General features: G+C 42.9%; 2 protein-coding genes across 5 annotated transcripts; both read right to left on the reverse strand.

The window, feature by feature from the left end:
- Positions 1–120: 120 nt before the first annotated feature.
- On the reverse strand, positions 121–10,494 carry LOC113009627 (MARVEL domain-containing protein 3-like). 4 transcript variants are annotated; one of them, XM_026148065.1, is made up of 4 exons: positions 9,350–10,494; positions 8,622–8,715; positions 3,510–3,622; positions 121–1,625 (listed from the first exon to the last, which is right to left on the reverse strand). In XM_026148065.1, the coding sequence occupies exons 2-4, from the start codon at positions 8,711–8,713 to the stop codon at positions 967–969; spliced, it is 864 nt and encodes a 287-aa protein (XP_026003850.1). In that variant the 5' UTR covers positions 8,714–8,715; positions 9,350–10,494; the 3' UTR covers positions 121–966. The 4 variants fall into 4 exon arrangements, with proteins under 4 accessions (XP_026003850.1, XP_026003851.1, XP_026003848.1 ...); XM_026148066.1 differs by having other exon boundaries at positions 8,622–8,718; XM_026148063.1 differs by lacking the exon at positions 9,350–10,494 and adding an exon at positions 9,121–9,343.
- A 12,236-nt stretch (positions 10,495–22,730) lies between these two features.
- On the reverse strand, positions 22,731–24,030 carry LOC113009291 (uncharacterized). The gene has a single exon (XM_026147504.1). The coding sequence runs from the start codon at positions 23,922–23,924 to the stop codon at positions 22,749–22,751; it is 1,176 nt and encodes a 391-aa protein (XP_026003289.1). The 5' UTR covers positions 23,925–24,030; the 3' UTR covers positions 22,731–22,748.
- Positions 24,031–24,496: the final 466 nt, after the last annotated feature.

Genomic DNA, 24,496 nt, shown 5'->3' on the forward strand with positions numbered 1-24,496 from the left:
TGTATGTGTGCGCTCCACTGTGTGACAGCAGTGATGTCATGGCTGGCACAGAACAGGGGAACACAAACAGCAGGACAGGCGCTCAGACTTCTGTTGCCCCCTAATGACAGTCGATCCAGCTTTTAAATGGAATCATAGTCTGTTTAATTACAGTAGATAAAATGCTGCAAACTGGTAGAAAAAAAAAAAACATTAAGCAGTGTACATGTTACTATTAGAAAACTATCTCCAACAGTAAAACAGGCCATTTGAAGATTTACTCAGCGATTTAACTTACACAAGCCGGTCATGTTCAGCATTACCTGAGATAACTGACACATTTGAGAACAAAGTTACATTTGGATAGAAGATTTTTTTTTTTTTTTTAAAAGACACATACAAAAACTTCTACATAAAAATTGACAAAAATGAGAGGGAATGTGCATAAAAAGCCAACATAATACATTTCATTTTCTGAGCTAACTAACAATATGTGGGGCTGATGAATGATGGCTGAGTCTTCACTTTATTTTCTAGTTCTCTCCATAAGTGGAAAAGCTTTAATATTCATCCATGTATTACAGTGCCTGAGGGAACGACATTAAATTCACTAAGTACTAGGCAGGTTTAGTTGTCATACATTAGTTTTAGTGTTCAACTGTACTGTTTTAATCCCAAATGTATTCTAGCTATGCAAGATTTTTCTTTTTTTTTTTATCCAACTAAGCCACAGCAGCACATTAGTGCTACCTCACTGTACTGTTTATGTCCCCTGATCCACAGTCACTTTTGGGCAGTAACACAGAAGTAGTTTATACTACAAAGTAGCTGTGTCCATGTGGAGACGATGAAGAGTTGTAAGTTTAAATGTTTCCTGTGATCCGTCTGTCAGTCTTACACATTTGGAGCCAATCCTCTTTGAATCAGTTCAGATGTCATTGTAGCAGAAACTAAAGTGTCCCCTTAACCACAGTACACAAGTCTCCCTCACACAGATGTGGTCTCGGCCCACAGCGGAGCCCTCTGTGGGTTGTTCCGATCCTGCTTTTTCTCCTCTTCCCGCCGCTTTTGTTCCTGTAGGTAACGCTTCACGTGCTGAATGGTCTGGAAAGTGAGCACTGTGCCAGCAATGTACAGAATGGCGGTGATGAGTCCGAACAGAGCCACAGCTGCATCGGCCCCACTCACGTTACAGTTCATCCAGGTGTAGCCGTTCCGCGAATACAGAATCTCCCGCTGCTTGCACACATCTGTGGAGTTGACTTTGATCATGAAGTGCAGGTAGAGGCCGACAGCCACCACATACACCACTGCGCCCACCGCCTGAAAGACCAGCGCTCCAAACAGGAGCTTTCGCGACATCCGGTGGGGGGGTTTGTTCCCAGACACCACAAACAGCAGTGAGACTATTCCAAAGGTGAGGCTGAAGGGGATGCCGCCATAGATGCTTGGTGCCCTCATTTGGTTATACTGCATGTCTAGTTCTCGTAGCTTCTGCAGCTCAGTACCCTCAAAGTTGATGTTGGAGTTGAGGTTGAAGCCGCCCATGCTGGCTGCCGAGGACATTCCCGACGTAACCATCTGAGCTGCGACCACACAGATGAGGACCAGGGCGTTGGTCAGCACAGCGCAGATCAGGATGATACCTTTGTCAGCACATAGAACAGGCATTTGAGTTCATTTTACAGAAAAATCAATCTTTCAAATCATTTAAAAAATAAAAAAAAACAAAAAAAAAAACAGCACCAGCGTTTTGTGGTGAGGCGTCCTGATTTTTTTTATTTTTTTTTGCCTCATATGATCATTAATTAAATATCTAAGTTTGGAAGTGGTGCGCAGACACATACAGTTTAGGGCTACATTTGATTCAGCTCTTGGCACTGAAACCAATTTAAATCAAATTTTAAAAATACTCAAAATAACCCAACAACAAAAATAACAAACAAGTCTGTCCCTACAGTCACCAAATGTGTTTAATAAGAAATGTCATGAATAGTTGCTACAAACCATCCTAGAGGTTTGTGCTTGGGTGAAATCTTATAATTTAATTATTCAATTACTTAGCACCAGTCATCAGGTATCTGTGCTGTTGTCTGTTTGTGAATCAAGCCTACCAGCAAAAACTCATAACATTAACACTGCCATCACCGTGTCTATGGTCACTTATTCCTCAAAAAGAAAAACAACAACAACGAGGGTCAGGGTGAGAGGCTCAGTCTAAAACCAATATGTGATGTCCATCTTTTATATATAGGATTTCTCAGCTACCGCTACTCCCTCACTTTGAGCTTTAAGTATTTCAAAATGTTGCACTGAAGCTTTTTACTCTACATGTTAGAATTGATTTATAGATGTTAATGCTCACTTTTAAAATATGTCTGTGTGTAGCTCCAAGCTATAGAGCAGTTTGAGCCAGTTGGCAGTCTTACATTCTCAGGTTCTAAGGGCTGAGGCTTAAATTGAAAAGTCATCATACTTGCTTTTATTCTTCTTCTTACTTGTACTTCTAGTTATTGACATTTGAACTTTTTAGCTTCCTGATTTTTTCTCCCGAGTACTGAAATTTTTGATCTAAAATCAATAAGCTGTTATGCATCAAATGGGCTTCAGAGAACTATAATGGTGGCACTTAGACTTTATTTGACTTGAGACCTAACTTCAGCTGTACATTTGAGGTCTTTATTAGTGTTCTCACAGGAGAAAACTAATCTGTGAGGCTCTGATTTCAAGTTCCCAGCTTCCCAGAATAGTGTTCCTCTGCCTAACCTCTGAAAACAAAGTTGAGTAAACACATGAAAACCGGTCAGTGCAGTTTTCATAGAAAGAATGAAGTACACTGAAACTCAAGGCCGCCAGTTTTATTTCACACATACAGTACTGTGCAGAGCTCTTGAGCAACTCCTCATTTCGTCATACTTTGCTTCCAAGAAGCCAGACTTTCTCTAAATGTTTAACCTGGCATCCACATACGTGGACATCACACTTTGGGTTGTCTCGACCAAAATACTAAATTTTGCTCTACAAGGGCCTGATATCCACATACAGGGACGTTATACTACGAATGTCCTGATATGTGGATCTCATTTTTCTCAGAAAAAAAAAAAAAAATCACGTCATTCTTTGTTCAGGTCTTAGGAGGTTAAAGTGCTCTTGGGCAATAGTTTCCAGGGGCTTTCGGAAGGTATTTCAAAGTTGTTGGTTTTGGGGGGTGGGGGGGGGTTTTAAGTTGGACATTAACATACCACAGGAATGCTTTTTATAGAAAGAAACCATTTCTTTAGTTCAATCTATTACAAATTTGGTTACAATTTTACAGACATATAATAGTATATAATAGTATATAATAGTCAATATTTGTGCTCAACAAAATATTGACTTTCAAGCTCATTAGATTTGTACAAACTGGTTTCGTCTTATATACTGTATTTCCATATACACTTCTGGACATGTTTCAATAAATCACTGTTGTTTTTTCCAAGCAAACTATAAAGAGTTGAGGCTTTTGCACAGTACTGGACATCCTGACCTACCTCTTCTGGAGCAAATGTAGTTCCATTTGGAGTCACTGTGATTCACTCGTTCCCGTGCATGACTTGGATGTGAGTCAGCTTCTCGGGGGTAATATGGGGGTGATGAGGAGGACCTGAAAAAGATAACAATGAAGGAAATCATCAACCAACTAATCTGAAACACTGACAGAAAGGCCAATGAGACAGGAACATGTGTTTTTAGCCTTTTTCTGCCTGAGTCCATTTTTCAGACATTTTAAATGTCATAACAAAATTATAAACATGGTTAACTGCAGAAATAGAATATTTTCCCTACTGACAAAATGAATTTAAAACAAGGTGCTTTTAATGCTGTTTTGGAGCTTTCAACAGACCTTTCTACAGCATGTAGTTTCCTCATTTAATTTAATTTCAATTCAGTTTTATTTATACACCCCCAATTCACAACAACAGTTGCTCCAAAGTGCTTTATATTGTTAGGTAGACCCTACAATAATACATGCAGAGAAAAACGCAACAACCATATGACCCCCCTATGAGAAAGCACTTTGGCGACAGTGGGAAGGAAAACTCCCTTTTAATAGGAAGAAACTTTGAGCAGAACTAGACTCAGGGATGTCAGCCAGGTACCAAATTTCCTTCCTTGCTTCTGAGAACAAGACTAATTGTTAATAATTATTGTTATTTTTTAATAGTCTCCAAGTATAACAATAATATAAATCTTTTCTATACTAAAATAGAGTGAATCACAATTTGACAACTACTGTGAAAAGGCAGTAATTAGAAAGATAAGTGAGAAACAATGGTAAAACACATCACAGCAGCCCTGCCCTGCAGCCTGGATCCTCACCAGTTTGCCTACAGAGCAAACCGGTCCACAGAAGACGCTGTAGCCACAGCACTCCATGCTGCCGTAACACAACTGGAAGAGCATGGGAGCTATGTGCGAATGCTTTTCGTGGATTACTGCTCAGCTTTTAACATCATCCTTCCACACAAACTGGTGGCCAAGCTATAAGACCTGGGGCTTCTTTACAACACCTGCATGTGGATCAACAGCTTCCTCTCGGGCCGTAGACAGAGAGTCAGAGTTGGCCATCACACATCCTCAGCCCTAAATCTCAGCACTGGCTCACCCCAGGGCTGTGTGCTTAGTCCACTGCTCTACTCTCTCTACACACACGACTGCACTCCTCTCCACCAGAGCAACCTCTTTGTGAAATTTGCAGACGACACCACCGTGGTGGGGCTCATTTCCAGGGATGACGAGTCTGCATACAGAGACAAGGTGGAGCAGCTGTCATTATCGTGTAAGGCCAATAACCTCCTCCTCAACACTTCAAAAACCAAAGAACTCATAATAGACTTCAGAAGGAAAAAGGCAGAGACCCAACCACTATTCATTAATAGGGACTGTGTAGAAAGGGTGGCAAGCTTCCGCTTCCTGGGAGTCAACATAGAGGAGAACCTTTCCTGGAGTGCGAACACCTCCGAGCTGCTGAGAAAGGCCCAACAGAGACTGTACTTCCAGAGAATTCTCAGGAGGAATAACATCATACAGAGATTGCTGGTGTCCTTCTACAGAGCCACCATTGAGAGTGTTCTAACCTATTGCATATGCATCTGGTACACTAGCTGCACAGGGGCTCAGAGGAAAGCACTCCAAGGGATCATTAACACTGCCCAAAAGATCACTGGCTGCCCTCTCCCCACACTGGAAGATTTACACCCGCTGTCTTAAAAAAGCCCAAAACATCATAAAAGTTACCTCACATCCTGGCCACTCCCTGTTTGAACTGTTGCCCTCAGGCAGACGGTACAGAGCAATCAGTGTAAGGACTAATAGGCTCAAACAGCTTTTATCCAACTGCAATAACACGTCTGAATACTGCTACAAAAAACTGTCCATCACGCCACTCTTGTATTAATCTGTGCGCTGACTGAAGCATGTATGTGGGAATGTATGTGAATGTTTGTTGATACTTCTTATTAGTACTTTAAGCATTCTATTTATTTTATTATTGAATTTTATTGTTTTATTTATATTTTGATATTGTTAGGGTTGATGCATTGATTGGGAACCATTTGTAATTTTATTGTACCTGTGACAATGACAATAAAGATTCTGATAACAAGTCCTGATACACTGCCAAATATGAACTCTGGATTCAGTACTGGAATTCAGATTTTTATGGCACCAGTGGACAAAGTACTCAGAAAAAAAAAGGAACAAAGCAATATAACAATAATGAATTACAAGTCAGTGTTCCTCTGAAAACCTTACATCTCTGAGGCTTGAACCATGAGTAAATTGGGGATTGCTTTACTAATACAATAATATACTGTAATGAAACCAGCAAGTGAGAATTGAGAGCAGCATTGGGTTGTACTCTGATGTAACCAGAAGCAAAAGATTCATCAATTATAACAAGACTGCAAACTCTAACTCACAGTAGAGCCCATAGGGATTAATAAAGTCTGGTCCATGACCAAAAGAAAAATTCTTTCAAGTTCTTGGACTGGGCTCAACAAAGTTTGGAAAAGTGGGTTAAAGTCATTTTAAACAAAACGTTTCCAAACTTCAGAATGAACACGTCTAAGCTTGTCCAGTTTCCTATTAAGGTCAGTTTGAATGTTTCTGAGCTGGTTATAAAAAAAAAACAACAAAAAAAAACAAAAACGTTTTTATGATTTTTTGTTGTTGTTAAATATTTGTGCAGACGTACAACAAAATATCAATCCTCTGTTGCTTCTGGGGCTCCCCTTGCCACATTCATAGTGGTAGAAGTAGAAAAGACTGAGGGCAGCTGCAACTTTTTCTACAGTGTCCTTCATTACTCACAGGCTACATGTTATCTTTTGATGAAAAGACATGTAAATAATTGTGCTAACAGTACAGCTTACATTTTTTCACTAATAAGGACAAGACTACAACATTCATTTTGACGCAAGAAGTCTGAGGGTCACAATTGTAACGCTTAACCCCCCCAAAAAAAACAAACATTAAACAAGTGAATAATCAAATTATTACAATAACGTCTCATAATTTAATTTAAATGGACATCTTTACATGTCTATTCAAAAGCAAAAGAGTCAAAGGGATATTTTCTGTCTGTACAAATACAAGAATTATTATGAAAATGTCTTTTTTTTTGTTTAAGAATTTCCCAAGTGCTGTTAAAAAGAGCAAGGAATTTTGAAAGAGTTTTTCCAAACATCCTGGTTTTATTTGGAACACTTGCAATATTTTAAATAGAAATACAGAAAGATTTATTTCACAAAAATACAAAACGTACCAGGATCAAAATTATTAGCTCCCCTTGGTACTATCAGTCATATCAGTCATTTCAGTCATTTCCTTTTTGCTAGATAACAGCATGCAGTTGTTTGTAGTAGTCTAAGGAGCTTGGAAAGAAAAGCATCTGGACTTCTTTAAGTTGCTTGAAGACGTTTCACCTCTCATCCAAGAAGCTTCTTCAGTCTGCTGAGCCATCCCAGCTCATTCTTTATTGGTGAATCTCTCAAGCTCTTCCAGATTTGTTGGTCTTCAGTTCACCACACAGATTTTCAATTAGATTCAACTCAGGGCTTTATGCAGGCCAGTCAGTAACATTCACTTGAGTCTTCCGGAGGTAGATCTTCACAGTAGTGAATTATATTTTGGGTCGATGTTGTGTTAGAGAACAAAGCCACGACCCAGATCCAGTTTTGTTGATGTTTGAGGATTTCTTTGGAAATTTTCATTATATCCTTCTTTCCTCATGATTCCTTCCACCTTGACTAGACTCCCAGTTCCAGATGCACCGAAGCATCCCCACAGCTTAACACTTGCACCACTGTGATTCTTTGGGTTTTATGCCATCTTTATCTTTCTTTCATCAGGTTTCCCCAGCATACTTCAGTCTGGCTTAAAGGTGTATCTTCTGCAGAAGTTTAGTTTTTCTTGATCTGCAACCTGCCAGTCCATTCCGCTGCAGGGTTCTACTGATCGTCTTCTTTGAGCTTAAAATTCCCAGCTTGGTCTTTACTAGTCTTTTACTAGTGTTGGCAGTTGTTCCGAGCCCTTCACACAGATCTCTCACTATTTTTTCTTCCAGATTCTTTGAAGTCGCTCACTTCATACCTCTGCCAGGCTTGTTCTGTACTGTGTGGCTCTCTCTGAATTTCATATTTTTCACTGCATTCTTGACACTTGGAAACACTGTGATAACTTTGTAAATCCATCTGCTCCTTACTGAACATTCACTTTTTTCCCCTCAAGTTTAAACTGATTTCTTTTGTTTTTTGCACTATGCTTACAACTCACACTCTGGCTGAAGTTTAAAGTGGACAGTAAGTCTCAGTTTTAATGATTTTATATGTTTTGAGAATTATACAGTTAAAGCACATCATTGCACAGCAGAGGTTTGTGCTGCAGTTCAAAGGTCAGTGTTTCAGGGGGCAAACAATATTGACCCTGGTTATTGTTGTTTTGTTTCTTGAGATAATTATGTGACCGTGTGTCACAAATAGGTATAATCTATGCTTTCTCAAGAAATCTAGTATGTTTAAAAATGCTGTGTTGAAAATTCACTCCATTAAAAAAAAAAAAAAAAACACTGATAGAGGGGGGTTAATAATGTTATCCTCATCTGTATGTTATATTGCTTGATAAATATGGAGCGAGAGTGACATTTATTTTGTGTATGTCAGTATGTAGGCTGATACTGTTTTAACACATGTAAAACGTGATGTTTGATACAAACAAGTATTTTAATTTTTAAATGTCAATACAGACAAACAAGGTGTCCCTGATATGCCGTCCATGTTTACAATCTTTTACCCAGCAACACCTATGTCAACATGGTTGTTCTCTAAAGTACTACTGATGGAGATTTAAATCCAGATTTAGGGAGGAAAAAAACACTGTGCATTCAAAAAGCATCTCCCTTATCTGAAAACTTGTTTTGTCCTTGGGAATTTCTGCAGAAATGAAGTACCTGCGCTTCTTCCACGGTCAGAGAGAATCCTAATGAGGGTGTGCGGAATAAGTGTATTTAGTTTCTGATCTGAGGAATTACATGGTGAGACAACTGCCCCAGTCGCCCTCACTTCACAGTCTGGGTTTAAAACAACGGTGAACGCAGTGCGCACCTGTTGGATGGTGTTGACCGGTCGCCATTGTGCTGCCGGTGGTCTCCGTTCCTCTCCCGGTGCCCCCGGTTTGATCGCGGCTGCTGGCTCATTCCTGCTGACGGAAAGTGGCACACTTAAACACAAAAACGACGTTTGAAAAGCACGAAAACTGTCCCGCATACTACAGGATGAAACGTATGACTCTAGAGGTTTTTATTTATCTTCTTTAACAGGAAAAAGAAAAGAACAAAAAGAAAACGCTTTAATGTTTTAGCTCCTGTTGGCATGGAAATATAGCCTACAACTGACGTAGAGTCCCCCCAAAGTGAAAATTATGAAAACTACTAACAAATGAAAACTAGGCTAAGAAAGCGTGTAATTTTACATGAAAGCTTAAATTTCCCGTCAAGCACCCGAAGAGCAGGTACTACTTCCAAACCAAAGCCAAGCTTGTGCGATACGTCAGCAAAGTAGCCAAAATGTCTGATTCAATTAGCGTTATCAAAGACAAACTTACTGTAATGTCGATAAAAAACACTTCAGACTGAAACAGCATTACTGAATCCAAATATAGTTATTCTGTCTGCTGTCAGAATCCAGGTAGCAACAACTCCACCCTACGAGGCGGAGGCGGAAGAGGAACTAACAGGTGAACAGAAGAGTTTCTGGTATGAGGTCAAAGCTACTACGAGCTTCGTGCGCCGTCAGTCCCGTCTCTCACGCCACAGAAGCCTCTGTTTACTCACTGTTTGAGGGGGTGTTGTTGGCCTTTCATTACCAGCACGCTGCAGCGGTGACGTCGAGCGGCACACCATTGGCCAAAAGCTGTCGTCTCCATCTACGTGTACGTACGTAGATCTGCCAGAAGGGGGCACTAAACGATCTGTTTTTACACTGCACAAGATATCAGACTATACATTATAATGCACAAAAAAGAAATAAAGGCACTTTTGCAACAGTTATTTACACAGTTTGAATTAAGCGTAGACTATGTGGGCAATTTAACTTTGCTTACCATTTAAAAATATCACTGTGTTCTCACACACCATTGTTTTCATCATCTTTTAGTAATAAAACATTTAAAAATAAATAGAAAATCAGAAAGTGTCATATTGTGGCCCTAAAATGTGGTGTGTGCGTTCTGATTTCTTGATTTTTCTCCTAATATCTTCATTTTACACCTAAAATAATAATTCAAACTTTAGCATTTATTGTTTCAGGCTTTGACACGGGTATAACCTTAGTACGAGGTTTCAAGAATGATCATCAAGCACCAATGAAGCTCTAACTCAGTTGCATTTCCAGCTGAGCAAGTGTGAAAGAATTCAAAGAATTTAGTTAGTGGCCAGAGGACTGTTTTTAACACAGTGTTGTCTCTGAATTTGCCTCACCTGCTGTAATTGAATTGAAAGCATTGACAACCTCTTTTCATATCTTAATAATAGGATGCTTTTTATCACACATGATTGAGTATCACATACACGCACACACTCAGACACACATCTTCTTTATGCACCATTTTCTATTTGTGGTTTGTTTAGTTTTTGTCTAATTGTTTGGTTTTATCATGTTTTCTGTCCTGCATTTTCATTTTCAGCATGAAAGGGTTCAGTGGCCAGCTACATGCTGACAGCACCAGGTCATTTTTCATAGGCCTGAAGGTCATCCAGGTTCCCATATGAACAAAGCCTCAATTAGTCATGGTAAGATGGCTGTTTTGAATCACAGTTTCAAAACATCTGCACTTCATATGATTGAACAGTGTCCACATGTCCGTATCAAGAATACCAATTTTGCAGCAGTGCGTGAGTTGATGCTGGTGGAGCAGTTTCAGAGTTTTTCCTAATATACAGTGTTGGGAAGGTTACTTTTAAAATGTATTCCATTACAGAATAAAGAATACATGCCCCAAAATGTATTCTGTAACGTATTCAGTTACGTTACTCAATGACAGTAACGTATTCTGAATACTTTGGATTTCTTAATATATTATCATGCTTTTTACAACAACATGAATGTCCTATTGCTGTGTGATTTATTAGTATTACTGAAGGTCCGCGACTCCGAACTGTAGTAAAGGGACCTCTGACTAATACGGCGGGGTCCCTGTCGGCTCGTAGCCGAAAAATAGCTTTACTTTGTTGTCTGGGTCAACTTTTCTTGCGAGAGACAGAGAGAGGCGTTGAAAGACTGCTGCAACGGAGCTTATTGTTTCAGAGGAAAACACGAACACGGTGTACAGTCGAGTCTTAACAGCTTACTTACAACTGGGCTCGTCAGGCACTCTTCTTGGCTGCAGTGGTTATTATTATATTTACATGCTTCCAGCTCCCGTTTTTGCTCGACGACAGCTCGTACCTTTTTCTCCCTCCTCGCGCTCACAGACACATAACGTGTATGGCAGTCCATTCTCCCTGCAGCACGGACTACACTGCCCATGATGCTACATTCTTTAGAGCTATGCTTGTAGCATTCTGCCTGTTAGCTTAGCACAACAACAACAACAACAACGAAAAGGCGCTCTCTCACCCAGGAAACACACAGTCGCAGAGAGAGAGAGCGTCGCCCTGTAACCATGGCAACCGTAACGCTGCCGCCTGGAACTACAGAACGTAGCTGTCAAACAAAACCCAAACAGTCCTGACCCGCGACAGAATGAAACAGGAAAGTACTGCAGTGTATTCCATTTATTTCAACAAAGTAACTGTATTCTGAATACCACCTTTTTAAACTGTAACTGTAACGGAATACAGTTACTCATATTTTGTATTCTAAATACATAACGGCGGTACATGTATTCCGTTACTCCCCAACACTGCTAATATATATAAGTAGCTTTATCAAGCATGACATCAGATTCCCCTGAAAAGGCAGTTAACAAATCTGCTTCCACGTGCAAAATAACCAGATGAAAGTTTTAACTCTTTATCTCCACAGGGAGTGTCAATAACAGGGAAGACTGGATCAACACACAATTACTATGCTGCATGATTGTAGTGATTCACAGTTTCTCATTTTTTCCAGTGTCTTGCCTCTGAGTTGGTGTCATGTTTGCTTGTGAAACAGGTGGAGTAGTGACAGGTCATGGAAAGAACAGAGTCAAACCCAGCTGCTGGCACATTTAGTAGCTGTTTATAATGCATTTCCAGTGAAATACATTCATTTCATCATGGGTGTGACAGCCCTTTGCCTTGGCCAGGCCTTCTGTGTTTTCCTCTGTTCCTTTGTGTTGTCTTGCAGGTTCCTGGTAGGCGGGGTTAATCAGTGTAACTGGGAACAACTGGCCAGTCTCCCTGGAGCACTTGTGAGCTGGGTGCTCTTGACTTTTTTCTTCATTGAAGCCAGTAACAGGGTATTTGTTTGGTTGGCTTTGCCTTGATTGTTTAAGGTTTTATATTTTACAACACTAATAATACTTATAATCAGTGTTGGTCAAGTTACTTGAAAAAAGTCATTAGTAACTAATTGCTGATTACTTCCCCAAAAAAGTAATCCTGTTACTTTACTGATTACTTATTTTCAAAAGTAATTAATTACTTAGTTACTTAATTACTTTTAAAAACACAATTTACAACCTGAATAGGTGATAAAGCAATAGATGTTTCAGCCCAATTCTACTTTTTCTACATAATCCATCATACAAAAAGGTAATCAAATGGAAAAGACCCTTTTTAAAACTTGTTTTATTAGTTTTAATCTTTTAACTTTATGCATCAAGCAAAAATTTAATTATATGCAACATTCTCTGACTGGAAGAAATTTGTTTAATATTTAAACCTATTTTCTGCACATTCCAGCACATAAAATATATATTTTTTGTGTTTACACTCACTCTTTCAAATGGATGTAAAAGTAAAACACAGCAGAAAATAAATAAAGTCAAAGACTAGCGGTCCTTTTGCTCTATTTTCACCTGTAAAGTAGGAGTGGGGTAGGCGGAGGTTTAGCCTTACCCAAACAAAGAAGACTAGAATAGAATAGAATAGAATCAATTCCTTGGGGAGGTTCCCTTAGGGAGATTATGTTTCAGAAATTGACTATGCAATTGTATATGACGACTGCTTATGGGCTAAAAAGCAGAACCTGCAAAATAACCTAAATTTAGTTTAGAGGGAAACAAACAGGGGCAAGTGTAATATTTATAAAAGTGTGACCTAAATGCTAAATTTACTGTTCTTATATGGTGCTTTTCTACTCCATGAGCACTCAAAGCACTTTGAAAAACTTACCTCATTTGCACAAGCACTTTTGTCTACACACATTCATTCATGCACTGGAGAGCAAGTTAGGGGTTACTTTCTGGCCCAAGGATATTTGGCATGTAGACTAGAGCAGACAGGGATCGAACCACCTTAAGGTTAGTAAGTAACCTTCTCTACCACCTGAGTGCAGGGGCAGATCTAGAAGGGTAGCATGGGGTGGCAAGTGCCACTGGCACACATAATTTGTGCGCCATCTTATTGTTCTCTCATTTTAGTTTGAGTAATATTTTTAAATGGTTGTATAAAATTTTAAAAAAAACAAAACGGGAGGTTGTATTGGCTGCATTTCTGGATAAATAGTTATACATGTTCACAAAATGTGTGCATAAGTTTTCGAAATGTACAATTTGTATTTGCATTTCAAGTTATAAAAATAATTTACTCAACATATCTGTGTGTGTATGTGTGTGTGTGTGTGTGTGTGTGGGGGGGGGGGGGTTACAGAAAAAAAAAACTACTACTGGGATTTTAAGTTTTTTGTGTGATTTCAGATCAGTTGTGTTAATACAGTATGTCAATGAAAGAACAAGTAAATTCACACACGTGAGGTTGAGCTTAAAAGAATGATACGAAGGCAAGGGGAAAAATAAAATGAAACAAGTGAAATACAAATGTAAAATCAAAAGGAGTCAAAAATGGACAGTTATATTTTGGACCTGAGAGGGTTAATCCAACAAATCGTGAAAAATTAGGTTTACATTTTTATTCATGACTGTACAGATTTCTGAAATTTTGTGTAAGTTAAGCAACAATCTGTTTTTTTTCTAACAAAAAACAGTGAAAGTTAGACTTGTGTTTGTAAATAAACCGCCCCATGTTGTGTAGCTTTCTGGATTTTATACTTATTGGGCTACATGTTTATTTATTATACCGGCTATACAGCACATAACATCGCATGTTTTATGCAACTAAAGTGTTTAATTATGTTGGCTACAGAAAATAATTGAGTTATAGACTATATTTATATGAAAAAAAAACACGTGTATACTTACTGCATTTGAATCATTTTAACCATATGTAACAAGCTGCATATGTGTTTGGTAAAAAAAAAAAAGGCTTTGATTTTGCCACCCCATTTGATTTCTTTGCCACCCTCATGCCACCCTAAGAAAATTTCTCTGGGTCCGCCCCTGCCTGAGTGACAAACACTGGAATTTTAAATGAGGAGGAATAAGCAATGCATCTACAAAGGAATCATAGCACTTCACTGCTTGTTTTTCATACATTAGTTTGTGTTGCTCCTGACAGAATGCTGGTTATTGCTGAAGCATACTGGCTGGGACTTTGTGTAAAAATTATAGTAGATATTTTAGTACATGACCCTGCCATTGCCTTGTCATAATAGGTTGTCCTGTGCAGTATAACTGCTTCACATCCTACTGACCTCATGAATGCAAACTTAATTATACAGAACCGTGAATGTACTTTTACCAATAAATGTAGTTCATAGTCTAGATTTAGAAAGCCTGTAAAGATCTATGTTCTTTATGCAGATCTGTTTGTACTAATGGGAAGCAAGGGAACTGAAAAAAAGGAGGGAGGGTGCGGCACTACAACGAGAACGAACAGCTTGCAGTGTTTTGGGTGTATGGGGGCGTGGGCTCACTCCTGAAATTCAGTTGAATTATTTCCAATTACAGTCAAATGAGAGGCCATGTGTTTGACAGCTAAAGTTAACACAGAAAAAAATATACAGAAAAGGATTGCTTCAAGTTACTACTGCCAAAAATGGTTGCACAAACAACTAAATGATGGCGTATGTTTGGGGGTTTACCGCTTTGAAAATTTAGGCTTTATTTATCGTTAGATTAATAATGACAAATTGTAATCTGTCATATCTTGCTATTCATCTGACGGTGTATTTATCTGATTTTACAACCTGTTGAGGGCTAGAGCATTTTTCCTATGAAAAATCTTAGTATTATATGAAGGTGTTATTTTTTGTTTTTTATCAAATATAATATAAACATTACAGCAAATATTATGTTCTTCACAATGAAAACAAATCTTACGTCATTAATTATTATTCTCCGCTCTCTACTTGTTTTCCCCACACAACATAATCTACATGGGCTCTTTAAGAGGCACACTAGAAGTACCGTCTTATATTAGATTCTGTCCTATGTTATTCTAAGGAGGCTCCCAGGCCTCTGGTAGAGGACCCGAGCTTGAAGGACAGACCGCCCACAGAAGCGAGAGGGGAAGTTTTTTTAATGTACTCCTACTGCACTCTTCTGGAGAGAGATCACAGATGTTGTTCCTGGGATCTGCTGGGGCCTCTCACCTAACAAGCGCTCTAATTACCACTGGGACTGCTTTTAACCTTCACACTCCACATCTTCTCCAGCTTTTCTCTCAACCCTTGGTACTTCTCCAGCTTCTGATGTTCCTTCTCCCTGATGTTGCTGTCATTCAGTGTCACCATGTCTTTCAGTATGGCTCTCTTCCTCTTTGTCTACCACTACTCTGTCCAGGTTATTATATGGGTTTTTTTGCCTGTCCTGGCAGTGTAGCAATCAGAATTATTGTCTGAAGGGCAACAAAAATGCCCAACAGATTTATTTTCCCAAGTGGACTATTACGGTTTTTGCTATACTGGTGCACTTGATTGTCATAGTTTATTAAATGTATTTATTTATTTATCTTTTAATTTGAAGTTATTACAATGAGAATGGACTGGACTGGGAGATGGGAAAGAAAAAGAAGAAAAAAAGAGAAGTTAGGAAAAGAGCTAACAGAAAGAGAGGGAGATAAAAATAGAGGAGAGATAGAGAGAGAGAAAGAAAAAAGACTGAAAATCTGTTTTATCACCTGCAGAGGACCACTGCAGGGGCAATCGTGCCACCCACCTAGAAAAGGAGAGGAGAGCCCCGACGGAGGTCACCCAGCAGCCACAGTGCAAAAGCCCCAGGGGGCCTGGTGTGATAGACACCAGGCTCTATGGATCTTGATGGTTCTTCCTCTTGCTCCTCTTCTTTCTCAGGTTTCTTCTGCCTGAGGTATTCACTAAGCACACCATTGATTGGCCATCTTCCTGATGTACTCAAGGACGTTTGTTGTCTAATTCTGGATTGTGATTCCAACACTCCCAAGTCACCAGTTTCCTACCTTCCATTTAGCGTACAGTCTGAGGATGCTGGATTTGAGGTGTGTGGCGGAGGTGTGGTCCTGGGCACGGCTGCAGGGGAGGAGTGGTGCAGTGGGCTCAACGGGGCGGTGCTGGAGATGCCGGTGAGAACAGCTGATGGCGATTTGGACTGATAATGGTTTCCTTCCCTTTTTATAGTGAGACGGAGAGGAGCAGAGGGAGAGGGAGGGAAATCAGTATGGCGTTATTTTTGTGCCACTATTCTGAGCGCACGTAAAAAAAAATTGCAGGTGCAAGTGTTGCATTTTGAGGAGAAATTTATTTTGAGCGAAGAAAAGCTGAATTTGAGTGAACAAAATTCATTGCTGCATGCAAAAAATGTATATCCGTGTTTGCTATTATCCATATACACACGCACAATAGCAGCCCCTCTCGCTCAGTTTTTGCACTTGCGCTCGCTCGCAATGTGTCGCTCGCGCTCTCAACATTTCAGCCCGTGCGCGCTCAACTCGTTCTGTACACCGTTATATTTGTGCCACAAAACCAGCCAATCACAGACTTGGATGCAAAAAAAATCTGATTGGCTGTTTTCGTCTCCAACCAGCTCGAAATGACGAAATGCAATATCCCAGAATCCATTTCGTCCAAAACTCAAACGAGGCAGTGGCGGAGGAACACAGAGTGGCGGAGTTTGAAATATTACTCTTTGTGGGTCACAAAATAAACTTTTAAGATATTTTCATGCGAGAATGGTGCTGTGTAAACTTCTAATATCTGCTCGATTTATCAAGACATCACATATTTGCATAAGTGCTCTAACGTTTTTGGAGATGCCTGTTACCCACCAGCTGACCGAATACCTGGACTGGCCATTGGGCATTTACCCGGCATTTGCCCGGTGGGCCAATGGTGATTTTTCATTTTTATGTTAGTTTGTTTGTTTTTGTAATGGTATAAACAATGAAAGGTGGTGGATTAGCCAACTGGTAATAATTAACTCTGGGCTGGACCAATTACAATACATCCGTATTGAGGGGAAAAGACTTCAGCGAGAATAAAAAAGACACAAAGCTGGAGTTATTCTGTGTCTTAGCTGCCTCTTCTCTCCTCATTCTCCCTCCCTCTCCTGTTGCTACTTCAATCATGAAACTGATCAATGATCAGCTGATCGTCTCTCTTGTTTGTTTATCTCCCACTTTGCGCCAGAAACAGGAAACCAGCGGATGTTGCGCTAAACAACAACAGCAGCACGTTCAAAATTGATCAGCTGTTGTTAGAATTTATTTAAAATTAATTTCTAGTATCAGCTGATGTTTGCTGGAGCCACAGCTGTAAAGCTGGAAACATGAAGGTGATACAAATCATACATATATACCAACAAAACAGTGTACATCACTGTCACAACAGCGTTTGTTTTCGTTCAAAGGCTTTATGGTTTTTCCAATAATACCTGGTGGTGTAGTCGGTGATTTTTTTGTCAGTTCAGCCTTATATATTATGTTTAACCCGAGTTCCCACCCGGTCAGCTGGTGGGTAACAGGCATCTCCGAAAACGTTGGAGCACTTATGCAAATATGTGATGTCTTGATAAATCGAGCAGATATTTGAAGTTCACACAGCTACATTCTAACATGAAAATATCTTAAAAGTTTATTTTGTGTCCCAGAAAGAGTAATATTTCAAACTCCGCCACTCTGTGTTCCTCCGCCACTGCCCCGTTTGAGCTTTGGACGAAATGGATTCTGGGATATTGCATTTCGTCATTTCGAGCTGATTGGAGACAAAAACAGCCAATCAGATTTTTTTGCATCCAAGTCTGTGATTGGCTGGTTTTGTGGCACAAATATAACGGTGTACAGAAAGAGTTGAGCGTGCACGGGCAGAAATGTTGAGAGCGTGAGCGACACATTGCGAGCGCAAATACAAAAACTGAGCGAGAGGGGCTGCTATTGTGCGTGTGTATATGGATAATAGCAAACACGGATATACATTTTTTGCATGCAGCAATGAATTTTGTTCACTCAAATTCAGCTTTTCTTCGCTCAAAATAAATTTCTCCTCAAAATGCAACACTTGCACCTGCAAACCTTTTTTACGTGCGCTCAGAATAGTGGCACAAAAATAACGCCATAAATCAGCTGGGACTGACAGCTGTCAGACTGTGTTCAGTCATAACGTGGGAAAATTGTAAATAAATGTGGAACCTGGTGATAAAGACCTGTGTGTGTGTGTACCTGTGTATAGTGCATTTCACAGGGTGAAACCCTACATGCATGGTCAAGAGTTTCCTTGTCTTAATGTAAGTAGCCTCTATGTCTTTGTTTGGCCAGCAGGGTACCTGATCACTAACAATGCGTAGGTGCTGATAGCCTGGGAGCCTTATCTTGGCTCACACCAGGGTGGCTTCCAGCGCGGTCGGCTACCCATCTACTCTGGTCTCCTGGGACCACTACCCTTACTACTATTGACCATGAGTGGGCACCCATGGTCAATAGTAGTAAGGGTAGTAGTCTGGGGCCTCCATCTTTCTCTTGCTTGCAAGATAGATATTACAGAAATGTGTGGCATTAGGTCTTCAGTACTCCTGGGGCTGCAGATAGCCCAGATCTCCTGATCCATCTATATCTGCCTCTGGCTCCTAGATACATAATCACTCATACTTGAAACTCCCTTACACTCTCTTACGCTTTATCTGACACCCACACACCCTTCCTCTCTCTATGTCTCTCTCAGCTCACACACACACACACACACACACACACACACACACACACACACACACACACACACACACACACACACACACACACAAACAAAAAAAAACATAGGCATGCATCCAAAACATGCATGAACAAATACCTAAAATAATTTCACACAGCAAAAGAGAAAATGAAGGTTCAGTGATGCTTAAAAGGAGATAGTTCTCATTCATTTATATTAAATTTAAAAAGCCGTTGCTTTTTGTTTAAATGCACAATTGAACAAAGGGTGTGGCAAAGTGCACTGCCATAATGATTTGACAAAGGAGGAGATGAGTGTCTGAATGTTCATGTAAAAATATAAAAACACCCAATCCTGCGCTCATCTGTTCAGTATATAAATTGTAGAAGTGCTCTTCAGGTTTAGTATCACAGTCCAGGGAAACTAATCTGACTGTGTTTTGGATAAAGCAAGTGTCTTGTAGTGGAAAGAGACAAATTATGAGGGACATTTCTAAAGGGAAAAAAATCCCACAAACCTTAAAGTGCACTTGAAAAGCTCACACAAGAAGGCTAACATAGCTTACCTTGAGAAGGTAAGGGAGCACGCTCAACCCTCATCCCCAGAAAACAGAAGCTAACCCCAGGCAAGGCAGTGTGATGCATCCCGAGACAACAGGACTGGGATATCTACATAACTGTGTGAGTCAATTGCCTTCAAAAAGTTTATCAATTCACTTGAACCAAAATTACGAACACCCAGTGCTGCAAGAGTTAATAGTCTCATTGGGGCCAAGATATACATTTTATAATTGCCTGGTATCAATGGTTGTTCATCTGCCTTTATTTATTTATGTATTTATTTATTTAAAGAACCCATAGGTGGGAATGTGAGTTGTCTGTCTCTGCGTGTTAGCCCTGCGACAGACAGGCGACCTGTCCAGGGTGCAGGGTATGGTAGCTGGAATAGCAACATACCCAAGGATAAGCAGAAGAGAATGACTGATATTGTCATGGTTCGGCTGTGTGGCAGGCAGGAGAGGACCCAAACGCAAACTCACAGAGACAAAAACGTAAACTCAAAACACAGCTTTAATGCTGGCATAAACTGAAACACATAAAACAGTACTAAACTTAATCTGGGGAGACTAAAGTACAAGGAGCCACAGGGAAAAATCACACAGCTATGAGGGAGACTACGACACAGAACTGAGGGAGACGCAGACCTAAATACACAGAGGGTTAACGAGGGAAGTGGAAGCACATGGGGAACACAGGTGACACCGATAATCATAACGAGACACGGCAGGAGTGAACACAACACCGACGGGAGACGGGTAAAGTAAAACAGGAAGTACAGAGGTTCAGATAGGAGGAGAGAGAACACAGACATAACGGGCAGGGGAAACATGGAATAAACACAAAGAGAGACGAGGGCTCATAAATACACAGAGGGGCACACAGGGGGTAAGAGTCACGAAGGGAAAACACTTAGGGAACAACACAACAGGACAACTCAGGAAACATGGCCTAAATAAGGAACGAAATACAAAAATACAAGGAACTAAGAATACTGGGCCCACATGGCCCGGGACCATGACATCACCCCCCCCCTCAAGGGCTGGCACCAGACAGCCCAAACACAGAAAAACAAAACCAAACAGAAAACGACCCAGGGCGGGCGGCGGGGGCCCAGGACGGAGGGCCCGGAACAGAAAACAAAAGATCACAGCAAACACCGGAGCCCAAGAAAAACAACCCAAAAACACAGTGCAGTTCAGGGGGCCGACCATGCGGACGGCAACGGCGGCGGCGAAGGAGACGACGGAGCATTTCAGGAGGCCGGCCGCGCGCAAGGCAACGGCGGCGGCGAAGGAGACGACGGAGCATTTCAGGAGGCCGGCCGCGCGGAAGGCAGCGGCGGCGGCGAAGGAGACGACGAAGCAGTTCAGGAGGCCGGCCGCGTGGAAGGCAGCGGCCGCGGCGAAGGAGACGACGGAGCAGTTCAGGGGACCGGTTGCGCGGAAGGCAGCGGCGGCTCTCCAGTATTAGGTGTGTTGGCCATGGCCCGGTGGGCACAGGACCAGACGAGGCGGGACCAGACGAGGCGGGACCAGACGGTGGCGATGCGGGGGCCGGACCAGGCGTCGCTGCAGAGGCTGAGGCTGGACCAGGCGACGGCGAAGCAGGAGCTGAGGCTGAGGCCAAGGCCGGACTGGGCGAAGCACAGGCCGACGCCGGACCGGGTGTGGGTGTGGGTGATGCGGGGGCTGGACCCGGCGATGCGGGGGCCGGACCAGGCGATGCGGGGGCCGGACCAGGCGATGCGGGGGCCGGAGCTGGACCAGGAGGAGCAGAAGCCAAAGTCGAAGCTGGACCAGACGAGGACGAAGACTCTGAGGCTGGGCCAGGTGAAGATGAAGCTGAAGCCGAAGCCGGAGCCGGACCAGGCGAAGCACAGGCTGGAGCTGCAGCAGGTGAAGCACAGGCTGGAGCTGCAGCAGGCGAAGCACAGGCTGGAGCTGCAGCAGGCGAAGCACAGGCTGGAGCTGGACCAGGCAAAGACGTAGACGGAGACACGGAGGCCGCAGCTAGCGTGGGTGAAGACACGGCTGCTGCAAACATGGACGAGGCTGCCGGTGAAGCAGCTGGTGGCTGAACGGGCCCCTCGGACCCTCCAGCGGAGACGAGGAGCTGCTGGAGGGGTCCACCTGAACCCCCAGCGGAGACAGATGCAGAGCCAGCAGGTGCAGAGACTTCTGGCTGAGGGGACGCTAACTGTAGCTGCACAGGGCACGCAGTCGGCTTAGGATGCAACGGCTGGGGCTGTGCAGGGCAAACAGTCTGTCCAAAGTTTGTCAGCACCACGCAGTCCTCAGCTGGCGGAGAAAGCTCACAAAGGCTTCCAGCTGAGGTTGGCAGTGTCTGAATGGGTTGCTGAGCGATTAACTCGGCTGGTGACTGAGCTAACTGAACTAGAGACTGAGCTGGTGACCAAACAGGGAACTGGGCTGATAACTGAGCCAATGACTGTGCTGAGGACAGGAGTGCAAGTTGTAGTTGTGGTTGTCGTGATGGTGGAACAGCAGGTAGTTAAACTGGTGACTGAACAGATGACTGACTCTTGGCTGCTCTCCTCCGAGGGACAGGAACGGGTGCTGGGCCTGGCCGAACACCAGTCATCCCCACCCGAGAAACAGATACGGGTGCAGGGACGAGCTGGGCTCTGGCTGCCTTTACCCTGGGGGCCGGTGTAGGTGCAGGAGCTAGCTGGACCTCTGTCGCTCCCACCCGAGGAACTGAGATGGGTGCAGGAGTCGGCAGGGTCACGGCTGACCTCACCCGGGGAACCGGGACAGGAGCAGGCAAAGGCTGGGTGTCCATCAGCCCCACCCGAGGAGCAGGTACGGGTGCCGGGATGAACGGAGCCTTTGCCAGACTGGGGACAGAAGCAGGGACCAGCTGGACCTCAGCCACCCTCTCCCGAGGAACTGATACGGGTGCGAGGGAAAGCTGGGCCTGCGCTGCCCTGGGTACAGGAACTGGAGGTGGAGAGCGAAGCACAGGAACAGTAACAGTCACTGGGTGAACCAAGTTGGTGGAGCCAAACACAGTTTCAGTAAACAGAGACTTATGGTGGGCTGGTTCTCGCAATCCTGCTGTACTTAAGTTGTCCATGACATAATTAGCAGTTTTAGAAAGAGTGAGTTCAAGAGTAGCCACAGGTACAGGAGAACTCACACAAGCAGCGTCTGGATGAGCTGGATGTGAAACAACACTACACACAGTCGTACAGGATGTAGTCCGAGACGTAGTGCACACAGAGTCCGTGAAACCTGGCCGAAAAGCATGGCGCACAGAGTTAAACTGACATGACCAGGGAACAGAAAAGTTAACCTGTGCAACCAGCTCTGCAGTGCTCAAACCAAAATCTTTTGCCAGTCTATGTATAGCAGATGAAACCTTGCGGCTCTTAACCTTAGCAGGCATTGAATACACAGTTTCCAGGAGTCCACGAGAAAAAACAGAAACAGACTCCTGCTTAGCAGGCACGAGAGAAGGTGAGGTTACACAGGTAAAGTCCGAGTTAACACTTTCAAGTTGTGGCACAGAAAAAACCACAGCCTGAGAAACTGATGGAGCAACACTGGGAGTCACAGATACAAGAGCTGGTTTGAAGATTAAACTGTTCACAGCAGAGGAATGGATAATAGTCTCTGTCACCTGGCTCAGGCAGAACGCTAGGAGCAGACGTTAAATCGGCTTGCTCAGCAACACAGGTCTCATTCTCAGTAACTCTTTGAGGAGCTGAGAGAGCAATGGCTGGTTGAGGAGTTGGCTGAGAAATATCAGGGATGTCTAAAGACAAAATAGGCTGGAACATGAAACAGTCACTAGGAGGAGCATTAGCTATTGAACACACAGTTTCAGGGGGCATGTGTTTCTCAGCATGCACTGTTACATCTAGAGCTGATGATACTGATGGTGTGTGGCTGAGCTCAGACTGGGAAACCTCAGAATCCAAAGGCTGAGTAAAACAGTTCTGCGGGGCTACAATGCTGGTAGCAGAATGTAGGAGAGTCTGGTGTGGAATAACAGTCTTAGGTTCAGCTATCTCTACAGGTGACACATTCATATCAGCTAAATCAAAGAAAATACTGGGCTCAAAAACACAAAGGTTACTAGCGAGAGCAACCGGTGAATGATCTGACACTGAGGTGCCTCGCTGTATTGTGTCTCTGGAGTCCAAACAAAAGGTGACAGAATTATCCGAGTCAGGTAACACAACGGCGGGGAAAACGGAGCCACTCACAGTAGTGCATAGGTCATGAAGTTCGGGTTCCGAAAACTTGGGCGGAGTGTGTGACGCACAGTCACTCTCTCCCACAGGTGCAGCCCGCTCAGCGGTACTGGCGCGACGGCGGCGTGAACGCCGTTTTCGCCGAGAGGGGGAAGGAGATGAGCCAGGCCGCGAATCCTCCAGCGGACCGGGCTGAACGTCCTCCGACCCCTCACACTGGAGAGGCAGCTCCGGGCGGACTCCTACGGTGGAAACGAGAAAGTCCCGGATGTGGGGGCGCAGCGCGCCGAACAGCCACGGGAGTCCGGACACCATCCGCTGTAGACGGACGGCTACGACCTCCCGGTGTTCGTCTCCTGGCAGCGCCTCCCACTCCTGACAGTGGTACTCCACCGTATAGATCAAATCCTCCCGGAGCTCAGCGGAGGGGTTGTGAGTCGCTGGGTCCATGTCGTGGTCGTAGTCTGGCATAAAGTGAAACACAAAAAACAGTACTAAACTTAATCTGGGGAGACTAAAGTACAAGGAGCCACAGGGAAAAATCACACAGCTATGAGGGAGACTACGACACAGAACTGAGGGAGACACAGAACTAAATACACAGAGGGTTAACGAGGGAAGTGGAAGCACATGGGGAACACAGGTGACACCGATAATCATAACGAGACACGGCAGGAGTGAACACAACACCGACGGGAGACGGGTAAAGTAAAACAGGAAGTACAGAGGTTCAGATAGGAGGAGAGAGAACACAGACATAACGGGCAGGGGAAACATGGAATAAACACAAAGAGAGACGAGGGCTCATAAATACACAGAGGGGCACACAGGGGGTAAGAGTCACGAAGGGAAAACACTTAGGGAACAACACAACAGGACAACTCAGGAAACATGGCCTAAATAAGGAACGAAATACAAAAATACAAGGAACTAAGAATACTGGGCCCACATGGCCCGGGACCATGACAGATATGATGAAACTGGGATTTTGTTACACTTAATTTTTGCAAACACAACTAAAACTATAACTGAAACTAATCAAA

This window comes from Astatotilapia calliptera, chromosome 17, assembly GCF_900246225.1.
Source record: "Astatotilapia calliptera chromosome 17, fAstCal1.2, whole genome shotgun sequence".
Classification (NCBI taxonomy): domain Eukaryota; kingdom Metazoa; phylum Chordata; class Actinopteri; order Cichliformes; family Cichlidae; genus Astatotilapia; species Astatotilapia calliptera.

What these genes read in the sequence shown, in the direction of transcription:
- LOC113009627 (XM_026148065.1), bottom strand. Translation starts at nt 8,713, where the DNA reads ATGAGCCAGCAGCCGCGATCAAACCGGGGGCACCGGGAGAGGAACGGA. An exon ending in CGGTCAACACCATCCAACAG is followed by an intron (nt 3,623 to 8,621) that starts GTGCGCACTGCG and finishes TATCTTTTTCAG; the next exon opens with GTCCTCCTCATCACCCCCAT. An exon ending in CTACATTTGCTCCAGAAGAG is followed by an intron (nt 1,626 to 3,509) that starts GTAGGTCAGGAT and finishes GTGCTGACAAAG; the next exon opens with GTATCATCCTGATCTGCGCT.
- LOC113009291 (XM_026147504.1), bottom strand. Translation starts at nt 23,924, where the DNA reads ATGCCAGACTACGACCACGACATGGACCCAGCGACTCACAACCCCTCC.